This window comes from Lipotes vexillifer, unplaced genomic scaffold, assembly GCF_000442215.2.
Source record: "Lipotes vexillifer unplaced genomic scaffold, Lipotes_vexillifer_v1.1 scaffold223, whole genome shotgun sequence".
In the NCBI taxonomy this organism is placed as follows: domain Eukaryota; kingdom Metazoa; phylum Chordata; class Mammalia; order Artiodactyla; family Lipotidae; genus Lipotes; species Lipotes vexillifer.
Window position 1 is genome coordinate 633,413 of NW_006788663.1, and position 24,066 is coordinate 657,478.

The 24,066-nt window shown below is 38.7% G+C and overlaps 1 protein-coding gene across 2 annotated transcripts in view; it reads left to right on the top strand.

Annotated features, from left to right (window-relative positions):
* Positions 1 to 4,660: 4,660 nt before the first annotated feature.
* Positions 4,661 to 24,066, top strand: part of ACER3 (alkaline ceramidase 3) — a 181,901-nt gene continuing 162,495 nt past the window's right edge. The window contains exon 1 of one of the 2 annotated variants that reach the window (XM_007461710.1): positions 4,661 to 4,826. In XM_007461710.1, coding sequence (XP_007461772.1) covers positions 4,724 to 4,826 — 103 coding nt within the window. In that variant the 5' untranslated portion in view covers positions 4,661 to 4,723. The remainder of the gene's footprint in view (positions 4,827 to 24,066) is intronic. The other variant, XM_007461711.1, reaches the window with a different exon arrangement.

Genomic DNA, 24,066 nt, shown 5'->3' on the forward strand with positions numbered 1-24,066 from the left:
AGCAGGAATCTGGTTCAAAGCTTTCAAATTTGGGTTCTCATTTGTTAGTTGAAAAATAAATATAGGCTTTGGAAATAACCTAAATACCTAGAAGTAAGGGAGTAGTAACATGGATATTTAATAATTGAGTAAATTGTGGTTTATCTATAAAATTGAATATAACTATTAATATATTTATAAGGATTTTTTAATGGCATGAGAAATGCTAATGAAAAAATATGCTGTATAAAGGCATTATTAGCTCTATCATGTGAAAAATAATCCATAGATAAAATGCTTGAATAAAATATACTTAAAGGTTGACAATGGTTATTGCTAGTTGGTGAGATTGTAGGTGATTTCCTTTATTTTTTACACTTTTTTGGATATTTTCTAATTTTTCCAACATGAGAATGTATTTTAAAGAAAGCTTTATTAAGACATAACTCACATACCACACAGTTCCACTATTTAGAACATTTAGTGTACAATTTAAAATACACAGTTCAGACTTCCCTGGTGGCACAGTGGTTAAGAATCCGCCTGCCCATGCAGGGGACATGGGTTCGAGCCCTGGTCCCGGAAGATCACACATGCCATGGAGCAACTAAGCCCGTGAGCCGCAACTACTAAGCCTGTGCGCTAGAGCCCACGAGCCACAACTACTGAGCCCATGTGCCACAACTACTGAAGCCTGCACGCCTAGAGCCCGTGCTCTGCAACAAGAAAAGCAGCCACAATGAGAAGACCGTGATGAAGACCGCAACTAGAGAAAGCCCACACACAGCAACAAAGACCCAAAACAGCCAAAAATAAAAATAAATTAATTTTTTAAAAAGTATACAATTCATTTTATTTGTTGTTGCATATTTACAGAGTTGTGCAACCATTAAAACAAACTAATTTTAGAACACTTTCATCATCCCTGAAGAAACCAGTGTGTGCCCACTAGCAGTCACTCTGCATTCCTATTCCCTCTCTCAGCCAACAACTGACTTATTTTCTATTCTATAGATTTGCCTGCTCTGGATGTTTTGTATAAACAGAATCATACAATACGTACCCTTTAGTGTTTGACTTCTTTGATGCAGCATAGTTTTCTAGGCTCATCCACATTGTAACTTGTATCAGTATTTCATTTCTTTTTATTGCCAAATAATATTCCATTGTATGGATATTCCACATTTTATTAATTCATTTATCAGTTGATGGAATTTGCTTTGTTTCCACTCTTTGGCTATTGAGAGTAATGCTGCTATGAACATCCTTGTACAATTTTTTGTGGACATATGTTTCAAGTCTTTTGAAGTAGAATTATATATATATATATATATATATATATATATATATATATATGTATATACCTAAAAGTAGAATTGTTAGGTCATATAGTAACTCCACTTAGCATTTTAAGGAACTGTTTTTCAAAGTGGCTGCATCATTTTACATACCAGCAATGTGTGAGTGTTCTAATTTCTCCATATCTTTGTTAACAATTGTTAGTTTGTCTATTTACTTATTTATTTGGCTGCATGTGGTCTTAGTTGCAGCACGCAGGATCTTTATTGCGGTGTGGGGAATCTTTACTTGCGGCATGTGGGAACTTTAGTTGTGGCATGTGAACTCTTAGTTGCGGCATGTGGGATCTAGTTCCCTGACCAGGGATCAAACCGGGGGCCCCTGCATTGGGAGTGCAGAGCCTTAGCCCCTGAACCACGAGGGAAGTCCCATATTGTTTGTCTTTTTGATTACAGCCATCTTAGTGTGTGTGAAGCAGCATCTGATGGTGGGTTTTTTTTGAATTTTAATTATTTTTTATACAGCAGGTTCTTATTAGTTGTCTATTTTATACATATTAGTGTATATGTGTCAATCCCAATCTCCCAATTCACCCCCCCCCACTTCCCCCCTTGGTGTCCATACATTTGTTCTCTACATCTGTGTCTCTATTTCTGCCTTGCAAACCGGTCCATCTGTACCATTTTTCTAGATTTCACATATATGCGTTAATATACAATATTTGTTTTTCTCTTTTTGACTTACTTCACTGTGTATGACAGTCTCTAGGTCCATCCACGTCTCTGATTGTGGTTTTGATTTGCATTTCTACTATGGCAAATATGAACATCTTTTCATGTGATTATAGGCCACTTGTATATCTTGCTTGGGGAAATGTCTATTCAGTTGCTTTCCCCATTTTGGGGGGTTATTTTTCGTTTTTTGAGTCATAGGAGTTCTTTATACATTCAGAATATGTCTCTTATCAGATATATGATTTGCAAATGTTTTCTCCTATTTTTGGTATCATTTGTATCAAAAGTTTTAAATTTTGTTGAAGTCCAGTTCATCTATTTTTTTCTTTTGTCACCTGTGTTTTTGGTATTTTATAAAAGAAACTATTGTCTAACCCTAGGTTACACAATAGGTTTACTTTTATATAAACTTCTAAGAGTTTATGGTTTTAGCTCGTACATGTAAGTCTATGATCCATTTTGAGTTAAATTTTGTTTATTATGGCAGGAAGCAATCTCATTTCATTCTTTTGCATACTGATATCCAGTTGTCACAGCACCAGTTGTTGAAAAGACTATTCGTTCCCTTGGCATCCTTGTTGAGAATCAACTGACCATAAATTTACAGTTTTTATTTCTCGAGTCTCAATTCTATTCCATGGATCTACATGTTTATCCTTATGCCAGTACTACACTGTCTTGATTAGTGTAGGTTTGTATTAAGTGTTGAAATCGGGAAGTGTAAGTCCTCCAATTTTGTTCTTTTTCGAGATAGTTTTGGCTGTTCTGGGTTCCTTACATTTCCATGCATTGCATTTATACTGGCAGGGGGTAGTTTTTTAGAAAAGAGAGAAAGGAGGACAGACATTGCTGAAGGACCTGTGAGATACATTTGTGTTTTCTGAGTGATACTACTGCAGTGCACCTTTTGCCTTGGTGAGAAAAATTAATTTTTCTCCTCTAAATTTTGTCCTGGTCATGGTAGGTCCCACCTCCCTGTAACTGTTGATGTGACAAGGTATTAATTTAGCCAAGACCTCATCCCCTGCTTTGAGTCATTTGGCTGAGTTAGGGGTTCTTTCCACATAAGGGCTCCCACCAAACCTTAATTTTTGCTTTACTCCTAGCAAGTATTATCACAGTCTACGGTTGTGGTCTCTACAGTTTTTATTGCACTCTCATCAGCAAATCACTTTTAGTATGTATTTCTGCATATTCATTATGAGTATACAAATATATGTATATTTATTCATTTATAAATTATATACACTTATGATTAATATACATATTAAGAATACACGAGACAGAAATTTTAGAGGACAAGATAAAAAATGACTAGAAATAGAAGTTTTCCCACACCTCAATTTTATTAATCTCTCTGGAGACTGCCATCTTGAATCTTTACTGTTTACCTCCACATGTTCCTAGCACCCAGCCAAAGGCAGGGTACATAGCAGAAGCTCAATGTCTGCTGTTCAAAAGAAAAATTTCGATATCCCACTATTTCTATTAAAACACAGCCTCTATTCCTAGGTTTTGCACCCTGCAAGTAAAGGTTCTGCCTCTGTCATCCAGTAGGGTCACTTTGTATAGAGGCTTTGTGGATGCCTCATCTCTACTTTTTTTTTTTTGTTTTACCTTCAATTACACCTTAATTGACTTATTTCTTTAGAAAATAGCAGTTGTGTCATCCTTAACTATACTCTTCATTTCAAACTGCTTGGTCAGGCGGAGTTCTGGGTGTTAGGACCATAAAGAATGGAAATCAAACTTTCAGATCAGGATGTATCTATCACTGGAGGATGTGAACAAAGGTCAAGGGAGCTCTTGGGGGTGAGAGTCAGGGAGGGTTTCAGGAAGTTGGATTCTAAAGGACCAGTGGAAATTAGCTAAATGGAGAAGAGAGGAAGGCAGGCAGTCCCAGCTGAACTGCAGGAGCAAAGGCAGGAAGATGAGAGTGGACCCTGCACATTCTGAGCTAGGGAAGGCTGTTGGTTGCCTTAAGAGTAGAACACAATTATAGATTGCTGGAAGGTAGAAACTTCTGAGCTCGGAAGCAGGTAAACTCTGCTTTAGTGCTCTGGCTGCACTGTTTTTTAGGATCCCTAAGTGCCCCCCCCCCCTTCTTTTTGCTCGGTCCGGGGTTTGTTGCCCTTTCCCTTTGTTCCCAGGTGACACTTATACCTTTATCAGAAAATTATTATTTCCTGGGAGTCCCCAATGGGGCTGGGAGTATTGGGTTTCTGAGTTCCTTTTCAGGCCTGCGGATGAAGAAACACACTGAGGTGCCTCTCTGCACTGGTTTCATCAAGCCAGGGCTTGATTGAAGACTTCATCCCACCCCCGCCGCAGTAAAATCAACACCGCCCCCCTCCCCCCCGCACACTCACTGAAGCTCCAGCATCCAGATAGAAAACAGCCTCGGGGATGTCAGGAACGCCCAACCCACAGTCAAGGGCGTGTCGAGGCGGGGCCGGTGGCCCAGCTCACACCCCTTCCCTGGGAAGGAGGGGGCAGGGCAGTCCCGGCGCCCTCCGGCTGGGCCCTGCGCCGGCCGCGGTGGGCGGGGTCTCAGGCCGGGCGGGTCTCTGACGGCGCCGGGCCCCGCCCCTCGGGGAGGGAGAGCGGGTGGAGCGCGAGGCTAGCGCGCCAGCAGGGCCAGGGCCGGCCTGGGAACCCGCGGAACCAAGCGCAACGTGCGGAGCGCCTGGGCGGCGGTGGCGGCGCACGCTATGGCTCCGGCCGGAGACCGCGAGGGCTACTGGGGCCCCACGACCTCCACACTGGACTGGTGCGAGGAGAACTACACGGTGACCTGGTACATCGCCGAGTTCTGTGAGTGCGGGTGCCGGCGTGAGGCGGGAGCGAGGGAGGGAGGGCGCCGGTCTGAAGGGGAGACGCCGCGTGAGGAAGGGAGAGGGCGGACCTGGCCGCCGGGGGAGGCACGGGGCCTGGCCCGGGGAGGTGGCGTGGGGAGACCGGGCCAGGGGACAGGAACGGGAATGCTGCGGAGGAAGGCAGCAGCTAGGGGAATCCAGTGTGGCGGTTGAGGAGGGCCGGTCTGGACGGGTTGAGGGGGGCCTGGAGGTTGGGGGGCGGAAGAGATGTGGGGAGCCCCTGCTTGACCTTAGGGGAAGCCTGAGGGGCAGGGTTGGGAATGGGGATTTCGCTGCCTGAGGGGCAAGTGGGGGCAGCCCGAGTAGAGCTTGGGACAGTGGGGGACTCTGCTCATTTGAATGAGGGCCCGGGACACCTGCTTCTACTGTTGCTGCCACCACCTTCATCGCAAGGGCACAGAAGGGAACAGGTCCTAGCTCAGTCTTCCCCCAAATACGTGAAAACGCGGTCTTTCCCTTCCTCGTTCTCTGTTCCTGTGAGTCCTCCTTCGGTCACCTCCAGGGAACGGTTTTCCCGGTCTCAGCTACCGACCCCCAACCCTTACCCCCCAGCCCAGTCTCACCAGGATATCTTCGGGCACCAGCGATCACCTCCTTTCTGAGTACGATCATTCAGCTGTCTCCTTGCACCAGGAGTAGAAGGCAGCATCTAGTCTGTACCTTCCGGCTCGTGCCAGGTTCCTAAGAGCACAAGGTATCAAGTCCCTACTCCACTCTGCCTTCTCTCCGACTACCTGACGAAGGTTAAGGTTCTTCTGAGGACGCTACTTTCACTGATTACACCTTCTGAGGACTTGGGGAAGAATCTTCCTCCAGCTGCTGCCCCTGACTGGCCCCTTGGGGTGCTGTGTGTGTGTATTTCCCCAGATGATTGTTCCTTGCAGGCTAGGAACAGGAAAAATCTGCCACTTCTTTTTCTGTAGTTTACTGTGGTCAGGTTTTGAGAGCACAGCATTTGATCCTTCTTCAGGTACCTGCTTCTGGCAAAAGGTGCAGAGAATATTTTTTGACTCACTATTACTGCCTTCTTTTAATTGGCTCAGCTTTCTCAGGACATGAAGCAAAACTCTTTTTTAGCTAACCTTCCCATTGTTGGGTCTTTGTCCCAGACATGTGTTTGGCTTTGTAGGAAAGAGGCAAGACTTTCATGCCAGCTGATCCTACTTTATTGCATTCCCAGTAATTGGCTAGGATTAAAAAAAAAAAAGAGAGAACTCTTGGTAGTTTTTAAGAGTTTTAGTACTATTCCCTTTAAACTGTGATTTAGGCTGAGAGTTACTTTTCCTGAACTACTAGCTTAAATTAATAATTTTTATATAATAATGGATGAGTATGGGCAAAGGGGTCATTCGTAGTATAATTACTCGGCAGCTCAAATGTTGGCAAAGGAAGTGCTTTATCAATTTGCTGTTAGATCACGTTGGCAAGCCCATACGTGGTCCAGAGGAGGTCCACGAGAGAAGGGACTTAAAATTGTGCTTTCTGAACTAGAAATTTGTAATGTGGAAGAGTGAAACTCAGGGTTCTTAAAATGTTGAATGGGCTGTGATATAGAGCAGTTAAGCTTTCTGTATTTCTCTAGAATGTGGAATTAGAGCCTATGGGTGGAAACTGCCTGTAAGGGGAGAGACTTTGCTTCAATGTAAGGAAAATTTTAAAGTTATAATCGTTGAATGGGTTGATTTGAAAGGTAGAGGGCCTCCTGTCACTGAAAGTGTTCAAACAGACCTTGCTCAACTAACTCACATGGATATTTTAGGGGGAATTAATTGTTTGGTAGAGAAAAGGGGTTGGTTTTAGTTGGCCTTTAGGTCCTTTGCAGCTTTATGGGTCAATATAGGTAATAATGACTCTTAGTTTAGAATGAAGGATTAGAGTCAAAAGAGAAAACTGGGATTAGAATCAAAAAAGCAAACCGACAGTTAAGTCATGTGAGTTATGAGACAGCAAGATACTACTGTTCTGACAGATAGCTCTGAGAAATGGGAAATGGCTTTAGTTCTTAATGACCTCAGAAGAGGAAACTCTGAGCAGCCAGCAGGGAGGGTTTTGACATAGGAATCAGGGGTTGCAAGAACAGGATGAGTGAGTGTTGGCAGCCCTTTGCACTTGTACCTTGGGAGAAAATGATCTGGAGGAGGTTGAGGTCAACCTTCTCTCCCAGCAAGTGGTGTGTGTCTATCATATCTTTGAGTAAGAGACTTGATCTTTGAAAAATAGGCTGATTAATAATGTGTTTAAAACAAATGGCAACTTTATCATCATTATAATATTTACAGTAATGATAGAAATATTCAGGATAATAATGTGATAATAGCTATATCTAAGTGCTTACTATGTACCACATTTTGCTAAGCACTTCATATATCTTATCTTTTTCGATATTTACCATAATACCAAAAAGAAGGCATTATTATCCTTATTTCACAGCTTAGGAAATTGAAACTCTAACAAGTAATTTATCTAAGGTTGCAAAAAGTGGGGTAGAGGTAGTATTCAAGTTGAGGTCTGACTCTAAAGCTACTCTACCGTATTACTTCTATCACACATTCATTGTTTTGCCCCTGCCTGCAGGAGATGAGGACAAGCATGACACAGTATGCTATCACAGATGACAAATTGAATAACTATTCAGGAAGCCTATCTTTCAGCATTGGGGTGTGTGTGTTTTGGGTAATCTAAGGACAAGTTTGGGGAATTGCATGTAAAGATGGCAACAGTTCTCAGTCACTGAAAAACCTGAAACGCTGTCTTCTTAACGTCATCCAAGATGAGCTCATATTCCTTTTTTGCTTGGGTGGATTGTAAGAATGAGGGGAAAAGGTAGCCAGTTTCTCTTCAGTTGTGAAATACTAAGTGCCTTGGTGTGCCAGAAGCTACAGGTACTTTGCATGGTAGTATGGGACAATACAAATGACCATGCAAGTTAAAACCTGGCAAAATAATCTTCATAATCAATGAGAAAAGTTATGAGTATTCCATGACCTTTACACATTTTTGTCAAACATTGTAAATCCTCTTATTGTTAGTCACAAATATATGGAGAAATGAAGAAAATGTTAAAACCAATATTTATTTAGTACACTGTAATTTAAAACATTAAAAACATTGAGAATTAAAATGTGTTATTTCTTTGTAGAAGAACTTATCTAGAGTAATTTGAGTAGTACTTGCCTTCTTGTCATGTAACTTATGATATGGAATGAGTATTTTTTTCTATGCCTTGGTGGATTGTCATGCTCCTTTCTAACTTTGGATCAGGTTCCAACATTTCATTCTTTGCACTTTCAATATTGTGAAATATTTCTGAGAGTTCCTTTAATGCAGAGTTTTTGCTGGTTCACTTCTGTTCCATCTTCATCCTTTTCTCACAATCACTTTCTTCATTTGTGTCGGTAAGTTTGCCTTCACTAAGTTCCTCTGGCTGCATATCTAGTCTCTTGAATGGCAACAGGGTCAACATTGTCATGTCAGTTATTTTTTCTATAACTCCGTTTATGTTTGATTGGGATTTTATTTCCAACACTATTACTTTTTTGAAAAATTTTATTTTATTGAAGTGTAGTTGACTTACAATGTTGTATTAATTTCTACTATAAAGCAAAGTGATTTGGTTATACATATATACATTCTTTTTCATATTCTTTTTCATCATGGTTTATCACAGGATATTGAATATAGTTCCCTGTGCTGTACCGTAGGACCTTGTTGTTTATCCATTCTCTATATAATAGTTTGCATCTACTAATCCCAAACTTCCAATCCATCCCTCCCCCACCCCCTTAACACTATTACTTTTTGTTTTTTTTGCTGCACTTTCATCATTGTTGGCCTGTTCCACCTTTCAATTATCCATTTTTGTAGCATGTCACATACATTCATCACCAGGAGACAAGGAGGCAACTCAGCTGTATGCTTTGCCGTCTGTACATGAACTGAATAACAGATGTGCAGTGACTAAACACCAACAGACTTTGCCCTGCCTGGTCTTTTATCTATAGTTAGAAATTTAGGCAGAGAGATATTTTTCTGTCAGCACTTTGAAGATAATATTCCATTGTATCCTGGCTTTTACTGTTACTGATGAGGAGTCCACCAACGGCCTAATAGTTGTTCCTTTGCAATTTATTTTGTCAAATCCACCAACAAACTTTAAAAGAAGTGACTTGGTTAGTCACCGATCGTGATGTGCTTCTATTATTTACATAGTCATTTGTGGATTGATGATCTAGTAGTGGTTTGTACTGTATTCAGTTATTCACAGTTAATGTACTGTGGTAACTGAAATTTGAATTGTGTTGTCAGAGAATCGGTATTGTTTAATGAAACTGTGGTAACTGAAATTTGTGCATATTAGAACTCTGCAAAGTGAAGACTGCTTGTGTATTTCTAATCCTAGTAACATTCCTAGTAAGTAGGTGGTGTTATCCCCATTTTATAGGTGAGAGAACTGAGTCTTAGAGAAGTTAGGTAACTTGCTCAGTGTCATACAGCTATTAAGTGGCAGAAATGGTATTCAAATATAGGTTTGACAACTCTTTCTCCCAAGAAACACTGTCACAGGAAGTGGAATTTCAGGTGCTGTTGTTTTTATGGAAGAAATATTTCCTAAAGGGAAGCAGAAGGGAATTCTGTGTTTTAATTATGGCCTCAAGGGAGAATTACCTGGTTACATTTTTTTTGAGAATGTTTAATTTATTCAGCAAATATTTATTGAAAACTTATTTTGTCATTGACTTAAAATACAAAACTATACAAAGGCTGTCTCTCTGTTCAAGGTAGCTAATAAGCCAGTAGAGGTATGAACAGATAAGTTCAAATAGGCATTTCCTACTTTCAAGGGAAATGCATTCCTAAAAATGTGTTTGAAAGAAGAATGTTTAAAATTTGATATATTATAAAGGAGGGTTTATCAGAAAGCTAAAAAATATTTTAAAATCCTAATTATGGGTTTCATAGGAGCTACTTCAGTCTGAGGGGGTAACCTGGCTAGTAAGACTTTCATGGATGGGGAGAATGGATGGTAACTTCTGGTAGGACCGTCTAGCTATCTCCCTTGTGTCCTTGGGCTAGGATGATTCAAGCTAGGTAGGTGTTGTCTCTTCTCACAGGTTTGGTGCCCCTCTCCCCATCCTATTCATAGGAATTGAGCAGAAGGGAAACAGGGCAACCCTCAGTCTTTACACCTTTATGATGGGATTTGCTTAGATGGGATAAAGGAGTCTGTCCTTCATTGCCAGTGCAGCACAAGACTAGAGAGGTTTTAATCAGCTGCCCCTGCCGCACACATATGCCACTCAAGGCATCTAGCTGCTTGTACCTCCTTGCACCCTTTTCCTTTCGTTTTTTCAGGCCCCTTCCCACTATCTTCTCTGAATAGTAGCCTCAAGGAAGTGAGCGTGCTTCAGGCTTCTTTTGGCCATGGGGTTCTGTGGGCTGGTGGAGTGACATCCTGTCACCTTAAGAAGATAGTCTTTTTCCTGAGGGTTATTGATGAGCAAGCATCACTGCCTCTGACTCATAGCTCAGAAACACCGTAAGTCCACTGAAGAATGAAGGCCAAATGAAGGGTCAAATTTAGTGTACCAGAGGGTTTAGATTTAATTTATACAGTCAGAGACTGCCAGTAAATTGTTCCGGGTGCTATGATGGACATATGTAATATGGTACTTTGGAATGCAAGGAAGGGGTGCTTATTAAAAACTTAAAGCATAAAGGCTTTACAGTGTTAGTGCTGGAAGAACTGCCATACCAGCTAGCTAGCTGGTTGGTTGGTTGTGTATTTATTTATTTATTAATCATTGTGGAAAAACACACATAGCATAAAACTTACCGTCTTAACCATTTTTCAGCGTACAGTTCTGTAGTGTTAAGTACACTGACACTGTTGTGCAACCAATCTCCAGAACTCTTTTCATCTTGTAAAACTGAAACTCCATTTCCATTTAACAACTGGGTATTCCCTCCTCCCCCGCACACCCTGGCAACCAATCTTCTGCTTTTTGTCTCTATGAATTTATATAAGTGGAATCAACAGTGGGGTTTTTTGTTTGTTTGTTTGTTTTTGGTGACTGGCTTATTTCACTTAGCATGATGTCTTTATGTAGCATTTTGTAGCATGTGTTAGAATGTCCTTCTTTCCAGAGGCTGAATAATATTTCATTGTATGTATACACTACATTTTGCTTATCCATTCATCCATTGATGGACACATGGGTTGCTTCCACCTCTTGGCTGTAGTGAATAGTGAGGCTGTGACATGGGTGTACAAATATCTCTTCAACTCAAAAGTGGAATTTCTGGATCATATGGTGACATAGTGTCTATTTTAACTTTTTCATTAGAAAGAAGCATTTTATTATTTTCTGTCATGGGCTCCATGAATTTATTATTATTTTTGTATAAATTGTAACTTATTATTTCTACATAAATTATAATTATTAATGTACTTTATCCCCATTTCAAATAATCAGAGGCACATGTGACTATCAATTAGAGGAGATCTAGTCCCTGTTACTACACTGTATTGATCCATATGAGATATATGAGATAAGGTAATGTATTACCTTAATATATTGATATAATTCTAGTCCAAAGCAAAAGAGCATAATAATTTCATTGCAGCCTTATTTCAGATAAATATGATTTTTGAGATACTGAAAATAGCCAATAGAAATAATAAAAGCTAACATTATGGGACACGATGTGCAAAGCTCTATGTGTATATTATCTTATACAAACCCTTATTATAATCCTTATAAGAACTCTTTTAAAGTTTAAGAAGTTTAAGTAACTTGCCCTAGGTCAACACTATTAAGTGGCAGAGCCTAAGGGACCCAAGGGCCATTTGATTCTAAAGCTATGCGCTTAACTATCATACTATCTTGCCTCCCTCTGTTACTACTTTTTCAGACCCCAGTGCGTCCAGGGACCTCAGGTTGGTAACTAGTGGTCTGACCTTCTCATTTTACATGTAAGGAGAAGGACCTTGAGAGTTGACATGATTTGCTCAAGATTATATTGCCAGTTAGTTGTGAAACCTAGACCAGAATCCACATTCAGTAGTTTCTCAGTATGGGAAATAGTAGAGCTGAGGAGGATGGTGTCAAATATTGTTGATGTCATATTGTTAATGGGTTACCAGGTCATAGGACTTCCTCAGAACAACAAGAGCTCCTAATTAACTACTTTTTTTATGGTGAAGATACCTAACATCTGTAGAGTGCTTTATAGTAGTTCTGTTCAGATTTTAACGTGCATGTGAATTACCTGGAGGTCTTGTTAACATTCATATTCCAGTACAGTAGGTCTGGGATGTGGCCTTAGATTCTGCATTTCTTATAAGCTATCAGATGACTCCAGTGCTGTTGGTCTGGAGATTATACTTGGCGAAGCAAGACTTTATAGTTCAAAAAACACTGTTAATTCTTTTTTTCCTATGGGATGTAAGCGTTATCACTGTTTCTATGTAAGGAACCAGGTTCAGAAGGATTAAGTGACTTGTTCAGGATCACAGGGCTGGTACTGGAACCTAGGTTTCTAACTTGAAAATCAAGTTAGGTGTTGATCACTACACTCCTCCTCCACCCTGCCCCCAGCAGTAACAGGCCAAAAATACTGCATGTGAACCGAAGTTTGAAAATGATTTTTCTGGGTAATGAGCTAAATTCAATTTAAAATTGAACATGTTACATTTTCATTTTAGAAACAGTTTTTCTTTCCATTTGTTCCCAATACCTAAGCGAAGCTCAAACCAAACTATCTTGTAGACTTTGGTCTATAGTTAGTAATGAGTTGTAAGTGGATCTGCAGAGTTCTAGCCTGTTTTGTTCAAGGGTCAACCGTATGTACTGTGTTTTTTCCTATATATACATACCTATGGTAAAATTTAATTTATAAACTAAGTGCAATAAGAGATCAATAACAGCTAATAATAAAATAGAACAGTTATAACAATATACTGTAATAAAAGTTATGTGAATGTGGTCTCTCTCAAAATATCTTATTGTACTGTACTTACCCTTATTGTTGTGGTAATCTGAGATGATAAAATGCCTACATGATGAGAAGGTATTGTGACCTAGTGTTAGGCTACTATTAACTTCTGATTATGCAGAGAAGGAGATTCATTTGCTTTGGGTGATCCTGGATCATTGAACCATAATGATGTGGATGGTTGGACGTCAGGAGCAGATGATGTTGATGGTTGCAAGGATCCTAGGCGGGACAGAGCAGGACGATGCAAGATTCATTTTGCTACTCAGAACGGTGTACAGTTAAAACCTTATGAATTGTTTATTTCTGGAATTTTCCATTTAATATTTTCAGACTGCAGTTGACTATGGGTATTGGAAAGCTTGGAGAGTGAAACCGCAGATTAGGAGAAACTGCTGTACTTGAAGGCTAAGTACAGTTTGAAGTCTAATCTTGATTTAGCATTTACCTAGGTCATCCAAGATTTTAACTAGGAGAAATTGTCATTTGGTAGCACATGTTGGAAGAAATGATTTATTTCCTTTTTTTTTTTTTTTGACTGCACTGTGCAGCATATGGGGGATCTTAGTTCCCTAACCAGGGATCGAACCCATGCCCCCTGCAGTGGAAGCACAGAGTCTTAACCACTGGACCACCAGAGAAGTCCCTATTTACTTATTTTAATGGGACAGTAATTGATGTATGGGTAAATAAGGAGAACAAATACCTCAAATTGTAATTTGGGCAACTTTACTAACTGGAATACAGAGAATAGTAAACATTTAAAGTTTTGTCCAGTACACTATTATTTCAGGTTGAAATTTTAAGTTGTTTGTTCGATTTTGGGGTTCTACCCTTGTTCCTTTGCCAACTGTTTCATAGTGGGCGGAAAAAAACACTCACCCGGAGAGTTTTCGGTAGTGCAACAGAGTGTTTTATAGTAAAGGGCGGCTTCCCTGGTGGCGCAGTGGTTGGGAGTCTGCCTGCCAATGTAGGCGACATGGGTTCTAGCCCTGGTCTGGGAGGATCCCACATGCCGCAGAGCAACTAGGCCCGTGCGCCACAACTACTGAGCTTGTGTTCTGGAGCCTGGGAGCCACAACTGCTGAAGCCCGCGCGCCTAGAGCCTGTGCTCGGCAACAAGAGAAGCCACCGCAATGAGAAGCCTGCTTGCCACAGCGAAGAGTAGCCCCCGCTCTCCACAACTGGAGAAGGCCCGCGCGCAGCAACGAAGGCCCAACGTAGGCCCCCCCCCCCCAAAAAAAAAAAAAGTAAGGGCATGAAGAAACATTTTAGGACCCAGAAAAATGATTGAGCCCAAAAGAGACAGCAAAAGCAGTTTATGGTGACATGAAACCCTACATGCTTTCCTGTGGGGAAAGTACCTGACATAATGACTTGAAGTCAGAATCAGAATCCTCTCTGAACTTTGCTCCATTGAACATTGTGACTTTGGGCAAATCACTTAATCATTCTTTGTACTAGTTTATTTTCTATAAAATGAGAACAATGAATATTTGGTAGGGTTGTGAGAATTAAATGGCATGATACATGTGAAAACGCACAGGGAAGTGCCTGGCAAATACTAGGTGCTCAATAAAAGTCGAATTGGAATCTAGTCAAAATAAATTTAAAAAATAAATACTACTTTGTTATAGTTGTGACCTTCTTATCTGTGATGGTTAGTTTTATGTGTGAACTTGGCTTGGCTATAGTATCCAGTTACTTAATCAAATACTGATCTAGGTATTGCTCTGAAGGAATCTTGTAAATGTGGTTAACACCTACAGTCAGTTGACTTTAAGTGAAGATTACCCTCAATAATGTGAGTGGGCCTCATTTTAAGAGTTGAAAGGCCTAAGAGCAAACACTGAGTTTAGGGATTGGGGTAGGGAAGTTAAACCTTTATTTGGGGAGGTCTCCTATCTGACCCCTCACCTTGGTGGACCTCCCCTCCCTTCACCCCTCTTCCCTTTCTTCCTTCTTTGTTTCATTTATTTGAATATTTTGTGAATATACCAGAATTTTTAGATGTTTTCAGTGGAAAGGTCAGTTGGAGTATCTAGTGTGCCGCACAACCTTAACCCGATTGCTTTTGCATCTGCTGTTCCCTTGTCATTTGTAGCTGCATTCCCAGTCAGTGGATACCTCTTTAAACCTTGACTGATTACTCCTTACAGAATTAGGTGCTTCTTCTGTTTCCATTTGAAGACTTTCTATTGACTGAAGGATAAAGGCCAAATAGTAAATATGGCATGAAAAGCCTTCTTTTTAAATGAATATTTTCACATGTACAGTAAAGTTAGAAGAATTTTGCAGTGATTATCCATTCACCTATTGCCTAAATCCTACCAATAGCATTTTAGTATACAGTACTTTTTTTTTTTTATCATATATCTATTTATCCACTCCTCTCTCTATCAATTTATTTTATTTTTTGATACATTTTAAAGTAAATTGCAAGCATCTGTATACTTTCCCTCTAAATATTTCAGCATACGTATCATTAAAGTTCAATTCTCTGTTTTTTCTTTGGATGTACAATTTGTATTTAATGTAAATGCACAAATCGTTTGTATTTGCTGAATTTTAAGAAGTGCATTTATATGCATAACCAAAACCCTTATCAAGATAGAGAACTTTACCTGTCAAACATGAAAGTTCCTCATGCCCCTTCCCTGTAATTCTCACCTTCACCTTCCCCCTTCTCTCCAGGGCAACTATCTGTTCTGATTTTTTCTTCACCATAAATTAGATTTGTTCATTCTAGGACTGCATGTGAATTTATTATTTGGTGTCAGGTTTCTTTCACTCACATAGTATTTTTGATATTCATGTTGTTGCATGTGTTGGTAGTTCCTTTTTATTGCCAATTAGTATTCCATTGTATGAATGTAACATAGTTTATCTATTTTCCTGTTGATGCACACCTGGCTGTTTTCAGGTTTTGGTAACCATAAAGCTGTGATATACATTCTTGTCCAGGTCTTCTTGTGGATATATATTTTCATTTCTCATAGGTAAATACCTAGACATTTAGGTTACTTACATGTCTTGGCTGTTGTAAATAGTGCTGCTATGAACATTGTGGTAGTTTTTGTCTTTTCTGGATATATGCCCAGGAGTGGGACTCTGGATTATATGGTAACCCTATTTTTAGGTTTTTAAGGAACCTCCATACTGTTCTCCGCAGTGGCTGCACCAATTTATTGTACAATCCCACCAACAGTGTAGGAGGGTTCCTTTTCCTCCACACCCTCTCCAGCATTTATTATTTGTAGACTTTTTGATGGTGGCCATTCTGATTGGTGTGAGGTGATGAAACCTCATTGTCGTTTTTTTTTTTTTCTTTTTTTTTTTGCGGTACGCGGGCCTCTCACCGTTGCGGCCTCTCCCGTTGCGGAGCACAGGCTCTGGACGCGCAGGCTCAGCGGCCATGGCTCACAGTCCCAGCCGCTCCGCGAGATGTGGGATCTTCCCGGACTGGGGCACGAACCCGCGTCCCCTGCATCGGCAGGTGGACTCTCAACCACTGCACCACCAGTGAAGCCCCTCATTGTAGTTTTGATTTGCGTTTCTCTAATAATTAGTGATGTTGGGCATCTTTTCATGTGCCTATTGGCCATCTGTATGTCTCCTTTGGAGAAATACCTATTTAGGTCTTCTGCCCATTTTTTGATTGGGTTGTTTGTTTTTTGGATATTGAGTTGTATGAGCTGTTTATATATTTTGGAAATTAAGTCCTTGTCAGTTGCATTGTTTGCAGATATTTTCTCCCATTCCATAAGTTGTCCCCATGTACACACATGCTTTTTTAAAGTAGATGTGAGGGCAGTCTGGCTTTGTTGTCTGATATTTTGTTGATCTGTTGATCACTGGAGTTGATTCAATTAGGCTTGCCAATCAAATGGATATTCTTTGTTCTCACTATTCTAGGAATGTCCAATTTAAAGCTTGACAATTGAAGAGAATTATGACCATGATAAAGGAGGACTATTCTTTGGTTAAGAGCAGCCATCATTGGGTAAACATTTAGCCCCCTATGTGCCCTTCCCTCATCCCATCTTCTTTCTTTTTCTTCAGAGATAACCACTATCCTTAATTTAGTGTTTCATTTCCTAGTATTCTACCACTTACGCATTCCTAGAAAATACAGTTTAGGTTTGCTTGTTTTACATTTTATGTGAGTGGAATTTTACTATATATACGTTCTTCTGCAACTCGTTTTTTTCACTCAAATTGTGGTCCTTAGTATCAGCCATGTTCCTGAGAATTATCTATGTTGATAGGTTAGGTAGTTCATTTTTTTTCTTACTGTTGTTTAGAATTTCACTGTATGAATATATTGATTTATCCATTCTTCAGTCGTTGGATGTTTTGTTGTTTCCAGGTGTTTGATATTACAAATAATGCTATGAACATTCTTGTACATCTTCTGGTACACACAAGTGTAAGAATGTCTGTATATATTTAGGAGTATAATTATTAGATTGTAGAGCATGCCTATATTCAACTTTTATTAGATCAGAGGTTCTCAGACTTTTTGGTCTTATGACCCCTTTACACATTTAAAATTATTGAGAACCCTGGAGAACTTTGTGAGTTAAGTCTATATTAGAAGTTAAAATTAGAAACAAATCTTTATTATTCCATTTAAGATTCGTGTCTATGAGAAATGAGATTTGTCCTGCTGTTGAATCAGTAGTTTGTTCCTTTTTATTGCTGAGTAGTATTTCATTATATGAATATACTATAGTTAGTTTATCCATTTACCTATTGATACTAGGACTGTTTCCAGTTTTTGGCTATTATGAATAAAGCTGCTATGAACATTCTTATGCAAGTCTTTTTGTGAACATATATTTTTCATCTTTCTTGGGTAAATTCATAGAAGTGGAATTACCAGGTCATAGAGTTAGTTTATGTTTAGTTTTTTAAGGGACTGCAAGACTTTTTTCCAAAGCGATGTAACTTTTCATTCTCATCATGGAAGTTTTGAGTGCTCCACACACTCAAGGACATTTAGCGTTGCCATGCTTTTTAATTTTATCCATTCTGGAGTGTGTATAGTGGCATCTCATTGTGATTTTAATTAACATTTACTGATAACTAAAGATGCTGAGCACATTTTCATGTGCTTCTTGGACATTCATATATCTTCTTTTGTATATTGTCTTTTCAGATCTTTTGCCCATTAAAAAAAGTTGGGTTGTCTATTTATTGTTTATTTTTTAATTAATTAATTAATTTTATTTTTGGCTGCGATGAGTCTTCGTTGCTGCACGCAGACTTTCTCTAGTTGCGGCGAGTGGGGCCTACTCTTCGTTGCAGTGTGCGGGCTTCTCATTGCGGTGGCTTCTCTTGTTGCGGAGCACAGGCTCTAGGTGCGTGGGCTTTAGTAGTTGTGGCACACGGGCTAAGTTGCTCCGCGACATGTGGGATCTTCCCGGACCAGGGCTTGAACCCATGTCCCCTGCATTGGCAGGCAGATTCTCAACCACTGTGCCACCAGTGAAGCCCGGGTTGTCTTTTTTTTAAAATCTTTTAAATTAATTAATTTATTAATTTGTTTATTTTTATATTTATTTTTGGCTGTGTTGGGTCTTCATTTCTGTGCGAGGGCTTTCTCTAGTTTCGGCAAGCGGGGGCCACTCTTCATCGCGGTGTGCGGGCCTCTTCACTATCTTGGCCTCTCTTGTTGCGGAGCACAGGCTCCAGACGCGCAGGCTCAGTAGTTGTGGCTCACAGGCCTAGTTGCTCCGCGGCATGTGGGATCTTCCCAGACCAAGGCTCGAAACCGTGTCCCCTGCATTAGCAGGCAGATTCTCAAGCACTGCACCACCAGGGAAGCCCCCGGGTTGTCTTTTTATTATTGATTTGCAAGGGTTCCTTATATATTCTGGACATAAGTCCTTTTATCAGATGGATGTTTGGTGACTGTTTTCTCCCTGTCTATATGTTTTGTCTATTCATTTTCTAAGAAGTATCTTTTAATGAGGAGAAGTTTAAAATTTTTATGGAGTCTAATTTATCTTTTTTTTGTAGTTATTGCTTTCCTTATCCCATTTAGAAACTTTTGTCTACCCTCAGATTATAAAGGTATTTTCCCATATTCTCTTATAGAAGTTTTATAGTTATAGCTTGATATTTAGGTCTATATCCATCTCAAATTCATTGTATATATGGTGTGAGGTAGGGATTAAAGTTTATTTTTTTCTCATATGCATGTCCAGTTGTTACAGCGTTATTTGCTGAAAAAACATTCCCCCCCCCTCATTGGATTGCTTTTGCTCCTTTGTCAGAAATCAGTGAGCTGTACATGTAGGTCTGTTTCTGGGCTCTCTGCTCTGTTGATCTATTTGCATATCCTTATGCCATTACCACAGAGTCTTGATATATATAGCTTTATAGTAGACCTTGAAATCAACTACTATAAATCTTCCAACTTGGTTCTTTTAAAATATTGTTTTGGATATTTAGGTCTTATGCATTTTCATATAAATTTTTGAATCAGCTTGTCTATTATGGTGGTTTTAAAAGATGTGCACTTTGCTATTTCTCTGTAGAACTTAATTACCTTCCCCTTGAGTGTGGTCCAAATTTAGTACCTTGCTTCTAATAAAATAAATTAGAAGTAATGTGATGAAACTTTGGATACTAGGTTATAAAAGGCATGACTGCTTCCCTCTTGGCCTCTTTCTTGGATCACTCACTGTGGGGGAAGAGAGCTCTCATGTCATGAAAGGTCTATGTGTTGAGGAACTGAGGCCTCCAGCCAACAGACAGGTGAATTAGCCATCTCAAAAGTTGACCTTCCAGCTCCATTTAGGCCTTCAGGTGACTTTGGAGCTGGCCAACATTTTGACTACATCCCCATGAGAGATCCTGAGTCTGAACTGTTTCCATATTTTTGACTCTCAGAAATTATGTGAGATAATAAATGTCTGATGTTTTAAGCTGCTAAGTTTTGAGGTAATCTGTTATATAAAATAGATAATACATCAGTTTTTATTTTAAAAGCCTACTGGGATTGTATCATATTATAAATCATTTTGGGGAAACAGACATCTTAAAAATATGAGTCTTACAATCCACCATGTTATATTTCTCCATTTATGTAGATCTCCTTTAATTTTTCTCAGTAGTTTTCATTGTAGAGGTCTTAAACATCTTGTTAAATTTATTTCTAAGTACTTTATATTTTTTGATGTTCTTATACATTACATTTTTAAAATTTCATTTTTCTCATTGTTTCTCTATTGCTAGCATAGCTATTTAAATTGATTTTTGTCATCATCCTTATATCTTCTACCTTGCTAAACTTATTAATTTTTTTGTCACTAAGTAAATAATCATATAATCTATGAATAGACAGTTTCGCTTCATCCATTTCAGTAATCTTTATGCATTATTTTTCTTCCCATACTGTACTGGCTAGGACCTTCAAGTACATTGTTGAGTAGAAGTGATATGAGCAAACAGCTTTGCCATTTTTATTTTTTAATTTAAGGAGGAAAGCATTAAATATTTTATTATTAGATATGATGGTTTTTTTTATTATTAGGTAAGCTGTAGATTTTTTGTAGGACTTCTTGGTTGAGGAAATTCTTTTCTTTTCCTGACTTGCTTGAGTTTTATCATGAGTGGGTATTGAAGTGATTTTGTCCTTTCTGTTAATATGATGAATTAAATTGATTGATTTTTAAATGTTGGACCAACTTTGCTTTCCTGGCCCATTTGGACATGATGTATTAGCATCTCTATCTCTCCTTCTCTATCTCTGTCTATGTCCATGTCCATATCCATATCTATATCTATAAATCTATATCTGGGTTTGATTTGCCAGTACAGTTGCGCCGTGAACAACATGGGTTTGAACTGTGTAAGTCCACTTATACAGGGATTTTTTTTCAGTGAATATGTACTACAGTACTACATGATCCATGGTTGGTTGAACCCACTGATATGGAGCCCATGGGTGCAGAGTGCGGACTGTAAAGTTATGCTCAGATTTTCAACTGCTTGGAGGGTTGGCTTCCCTAACCCCAGTGTTGCTCAAGGGTCAACTGTATTTTTGTTAAGGATTTTGTATCTTTGTTCATGTGAGAGACTGGTCTATAATTTGTTTTCCATTATGTTTCTTTTCTCAGTTTTTTATAGGTTGTATTTTTCAAGAAATTTATTTTATGTAAATTGCTCAATTTTCTGATGTTCTCTTATTGGTCTTTTAATGTCTGTAGACTCTAAGGTGATCTCTGCTCTTTCATTCCTCATATTGGTAATTTGTGTATTCTCTCTTTTTTTGTTGATTAATCATCTTAGTGGTTTATTAAATGTTATTAATCATGTCAGAGGTACAACTTCTTGCTATGTTAATTTTCTCTACTTTTTTCTTATTCTGTTCTTTTTTTCTTTTATTTTTTATTCAATTTATTATTTTTTTAGTTTCATGAGATAGAAGCTTAGAACACTAATTTTAGACCTTATTTTAAAAAATTAGAAGCATTTATAGTTATAAATTTCACTCTTAGCACTCTATAGCTGTGTGTCAACACATTTTAATATGCTTTATTTCCATTCTTCCTGTGATTTCTTTTACATGACCCATAGGTTAAAGAAGAAATCACAGGGGAAGTAGAAATAAACTATAGGTTATATAGAAGTGAAGTGTGTTGTCTAATTACCAAATATTTTGAATTTGCAAGGTATCTTTTTGTTAGTGATTTCTAGTTTAATTTCATTATGTTCAGAAAACATTTTTTTTTTTTAAAAAGTATTTATTTATTTAATTTTTGGCTGTGTTGGGTCTTAGTTGTGACGTGCGGGGTTCTCTCTCTGGTTGTGTGGTATGGGCTCTTCGTTGTGGTGCACGGGCTTCTCTAGTTGCAGTGTGCGTGCTCGGTAGCTGCGGTGCGTGGGCTTAATTGCCCTGCGGCATGTGGGACCTTAGTTCCCTGACCAGGGATTGAACCCGCGTCCCCTGCATTGGAAGGTGGATTCTTAACCGCTGGACCACAACGGAAGTCCCTCAAACATATTTTTAATTTAAATTGTTTTGAACTTATTGGCTTGTTTTATGGCTTGTCACACGTTTCACTTGGTGAACGTTCCACACGGATTTGAAAAGGATATATATTCTGTTTATGCATGTATTATTCTATAATAGGTCAAATTGGTTGCTAGTGTTGTTCAAGTCTTCTGTATATTTACTGATATTTCTGTCTATTTCTGTTAATTATTAAGAAGAGTATTGGATCACCAATACTATACTACAACTTTAGTAGTATATTTTTCTTTATCTCCTTTCTATTCTTATATGGTTTTTTTTTCTTCTTCTTTTTTTTTTTTTTTCTTATATGTTTTGATGCTACATTCTTAGGCATATACGCTTCAGGATTGTCATGTAATCTTGAGGTATTCACCCTTTATCATTGTGAAATGTCCTTTTTCTCTGGCAATATGCTATGTTCTGAAGTCTATTTTGCCTGATATTAATGTAGTCGTTCATCTTTCTTATAATTTGCATTGGCATAGTACTTCTTTTTTATCCTGTTAATTTTAACCTCTCTCTATCTTTACATTTAAAGTGCTTTTCTTGTAGTTGCTTATAGTTGGCTCTCTCTCTCTCTCCCTTTCTTTTCTTTTTTCTTTCTGGTCTAGTCTGACAGTCTCTGATTTCTTTTTTTTTTTTTTTCAATTTTTGAATTTTACTTTATTTTTTTTATACAGCAGGTCCTTATTAGTCATCAATTTTATACACATCAGTGTATACATGTCAATCCCAATCGCCCCATTCATCACACCACCACGTCCACTCCTGCTGCTTTCCCCCCTTGGTGTCCATACGTTTGTTCTCTACATCTGTGTCTCAATTTCTGCCCTGCAAACTGGTTCATCTGTACTACTTTTCTAGGTTCCACATATATGCGTTAATATAAGATATTTGTTTTTCTCTTTCTGACTTACTTCACTCTGTATGACAGTCTCTAGATCCATCTACGTCTCTACAAATGACCCAATTTCATTCCTTTTTATGGCTAATATTACATTGTATATATGTACCACATCTTCTTTATCCATTTGTCTGTCGATGGACATTTAGGTTGCTTCTATGACCTGGCTATTGTAAATAGTGCTGCAGTGAACGTTGGGGTGCACATGTCTTTTAGAATTATGGTTTTCTCTGGGTATATGCCCAGTAGTGGGATTGCTGGGTCATATGGTAATTCTGTTTTGTTTTTTAAGGAACCTCCATTCTGTTCACCATAGTGGCGGTATCAATTTACATTCCCAACAACAGTACAAGAGGGTTCCCTTTTCTCCACACCCTCTCCAGCATTTGTTGTTTGTAGATTTTCTGGTGATGCCCATTCTAACTGGTGTAAGGTGATACCTCATTGTAGTTTTGATTTGCATTTCTCTATTAGTGTTGTTGAGCAGCTTTTCATGTGCCTCTTGACCATCTGTATGTCTTATTCAGAGAAATGTCTGTTTAGGTCTTCTGCCCATTTTTTGATTGGGTTGTTTGTCCTTTTCTTCCAGGTTGTCCATTTTATTGGCATAGAGTTGCTTGTAGCAGTCTCTTAGGATGCTTTGTACTTCTGTGGTGTCTGTTGTAACTTCTCATTTTTCATTTTTCATTTTATTGATTTGAGTCCTCTCCCTCTTTTTCTTGATGAGTCTGGCTAATGGTTTATCAATTCTGTTTATCTTCTCAAAGAGCCAGCTTTTTGTTTTATTGATCTTTGCTATTGTTTTCTTTGTTTCTATTCCATTTATTTCTGCTCTGATCTTTATGATTTCTTTCCTTCTGCTAACTTTGGGTTTTCTTAGTTCTTCTTTTTCTAGTTCCTTTAGGTGTAAGGTTAGATTGTTTATTTGAGATTTTTCTTGTTTCTTGAGGTAGGCTTGAATAGCTATAAACTTCCCTCTTAGAACTGCTTTTGCTGCCTCCCATAGGCTTTGGATTGTCGTGTTTTTATTGTCATTTGTCTCTAGGTATTTTTTTGATTTCCTCTTTGATTTCTTCAGTGATCTCTTGCTTATTTAGTAACGTATTGTTTAGCCTCCATGTGTTTGTGTTTTTAACGTTTTTCTCCCTGTAATTCATTTCTAATCTAATAGTGTTGTGGTCAGAAAAGATGCTTGGTATGATTTCAGTTTTCTTAAATTTACTGTGGCTTGATTTGTGACCCAAGATGTGA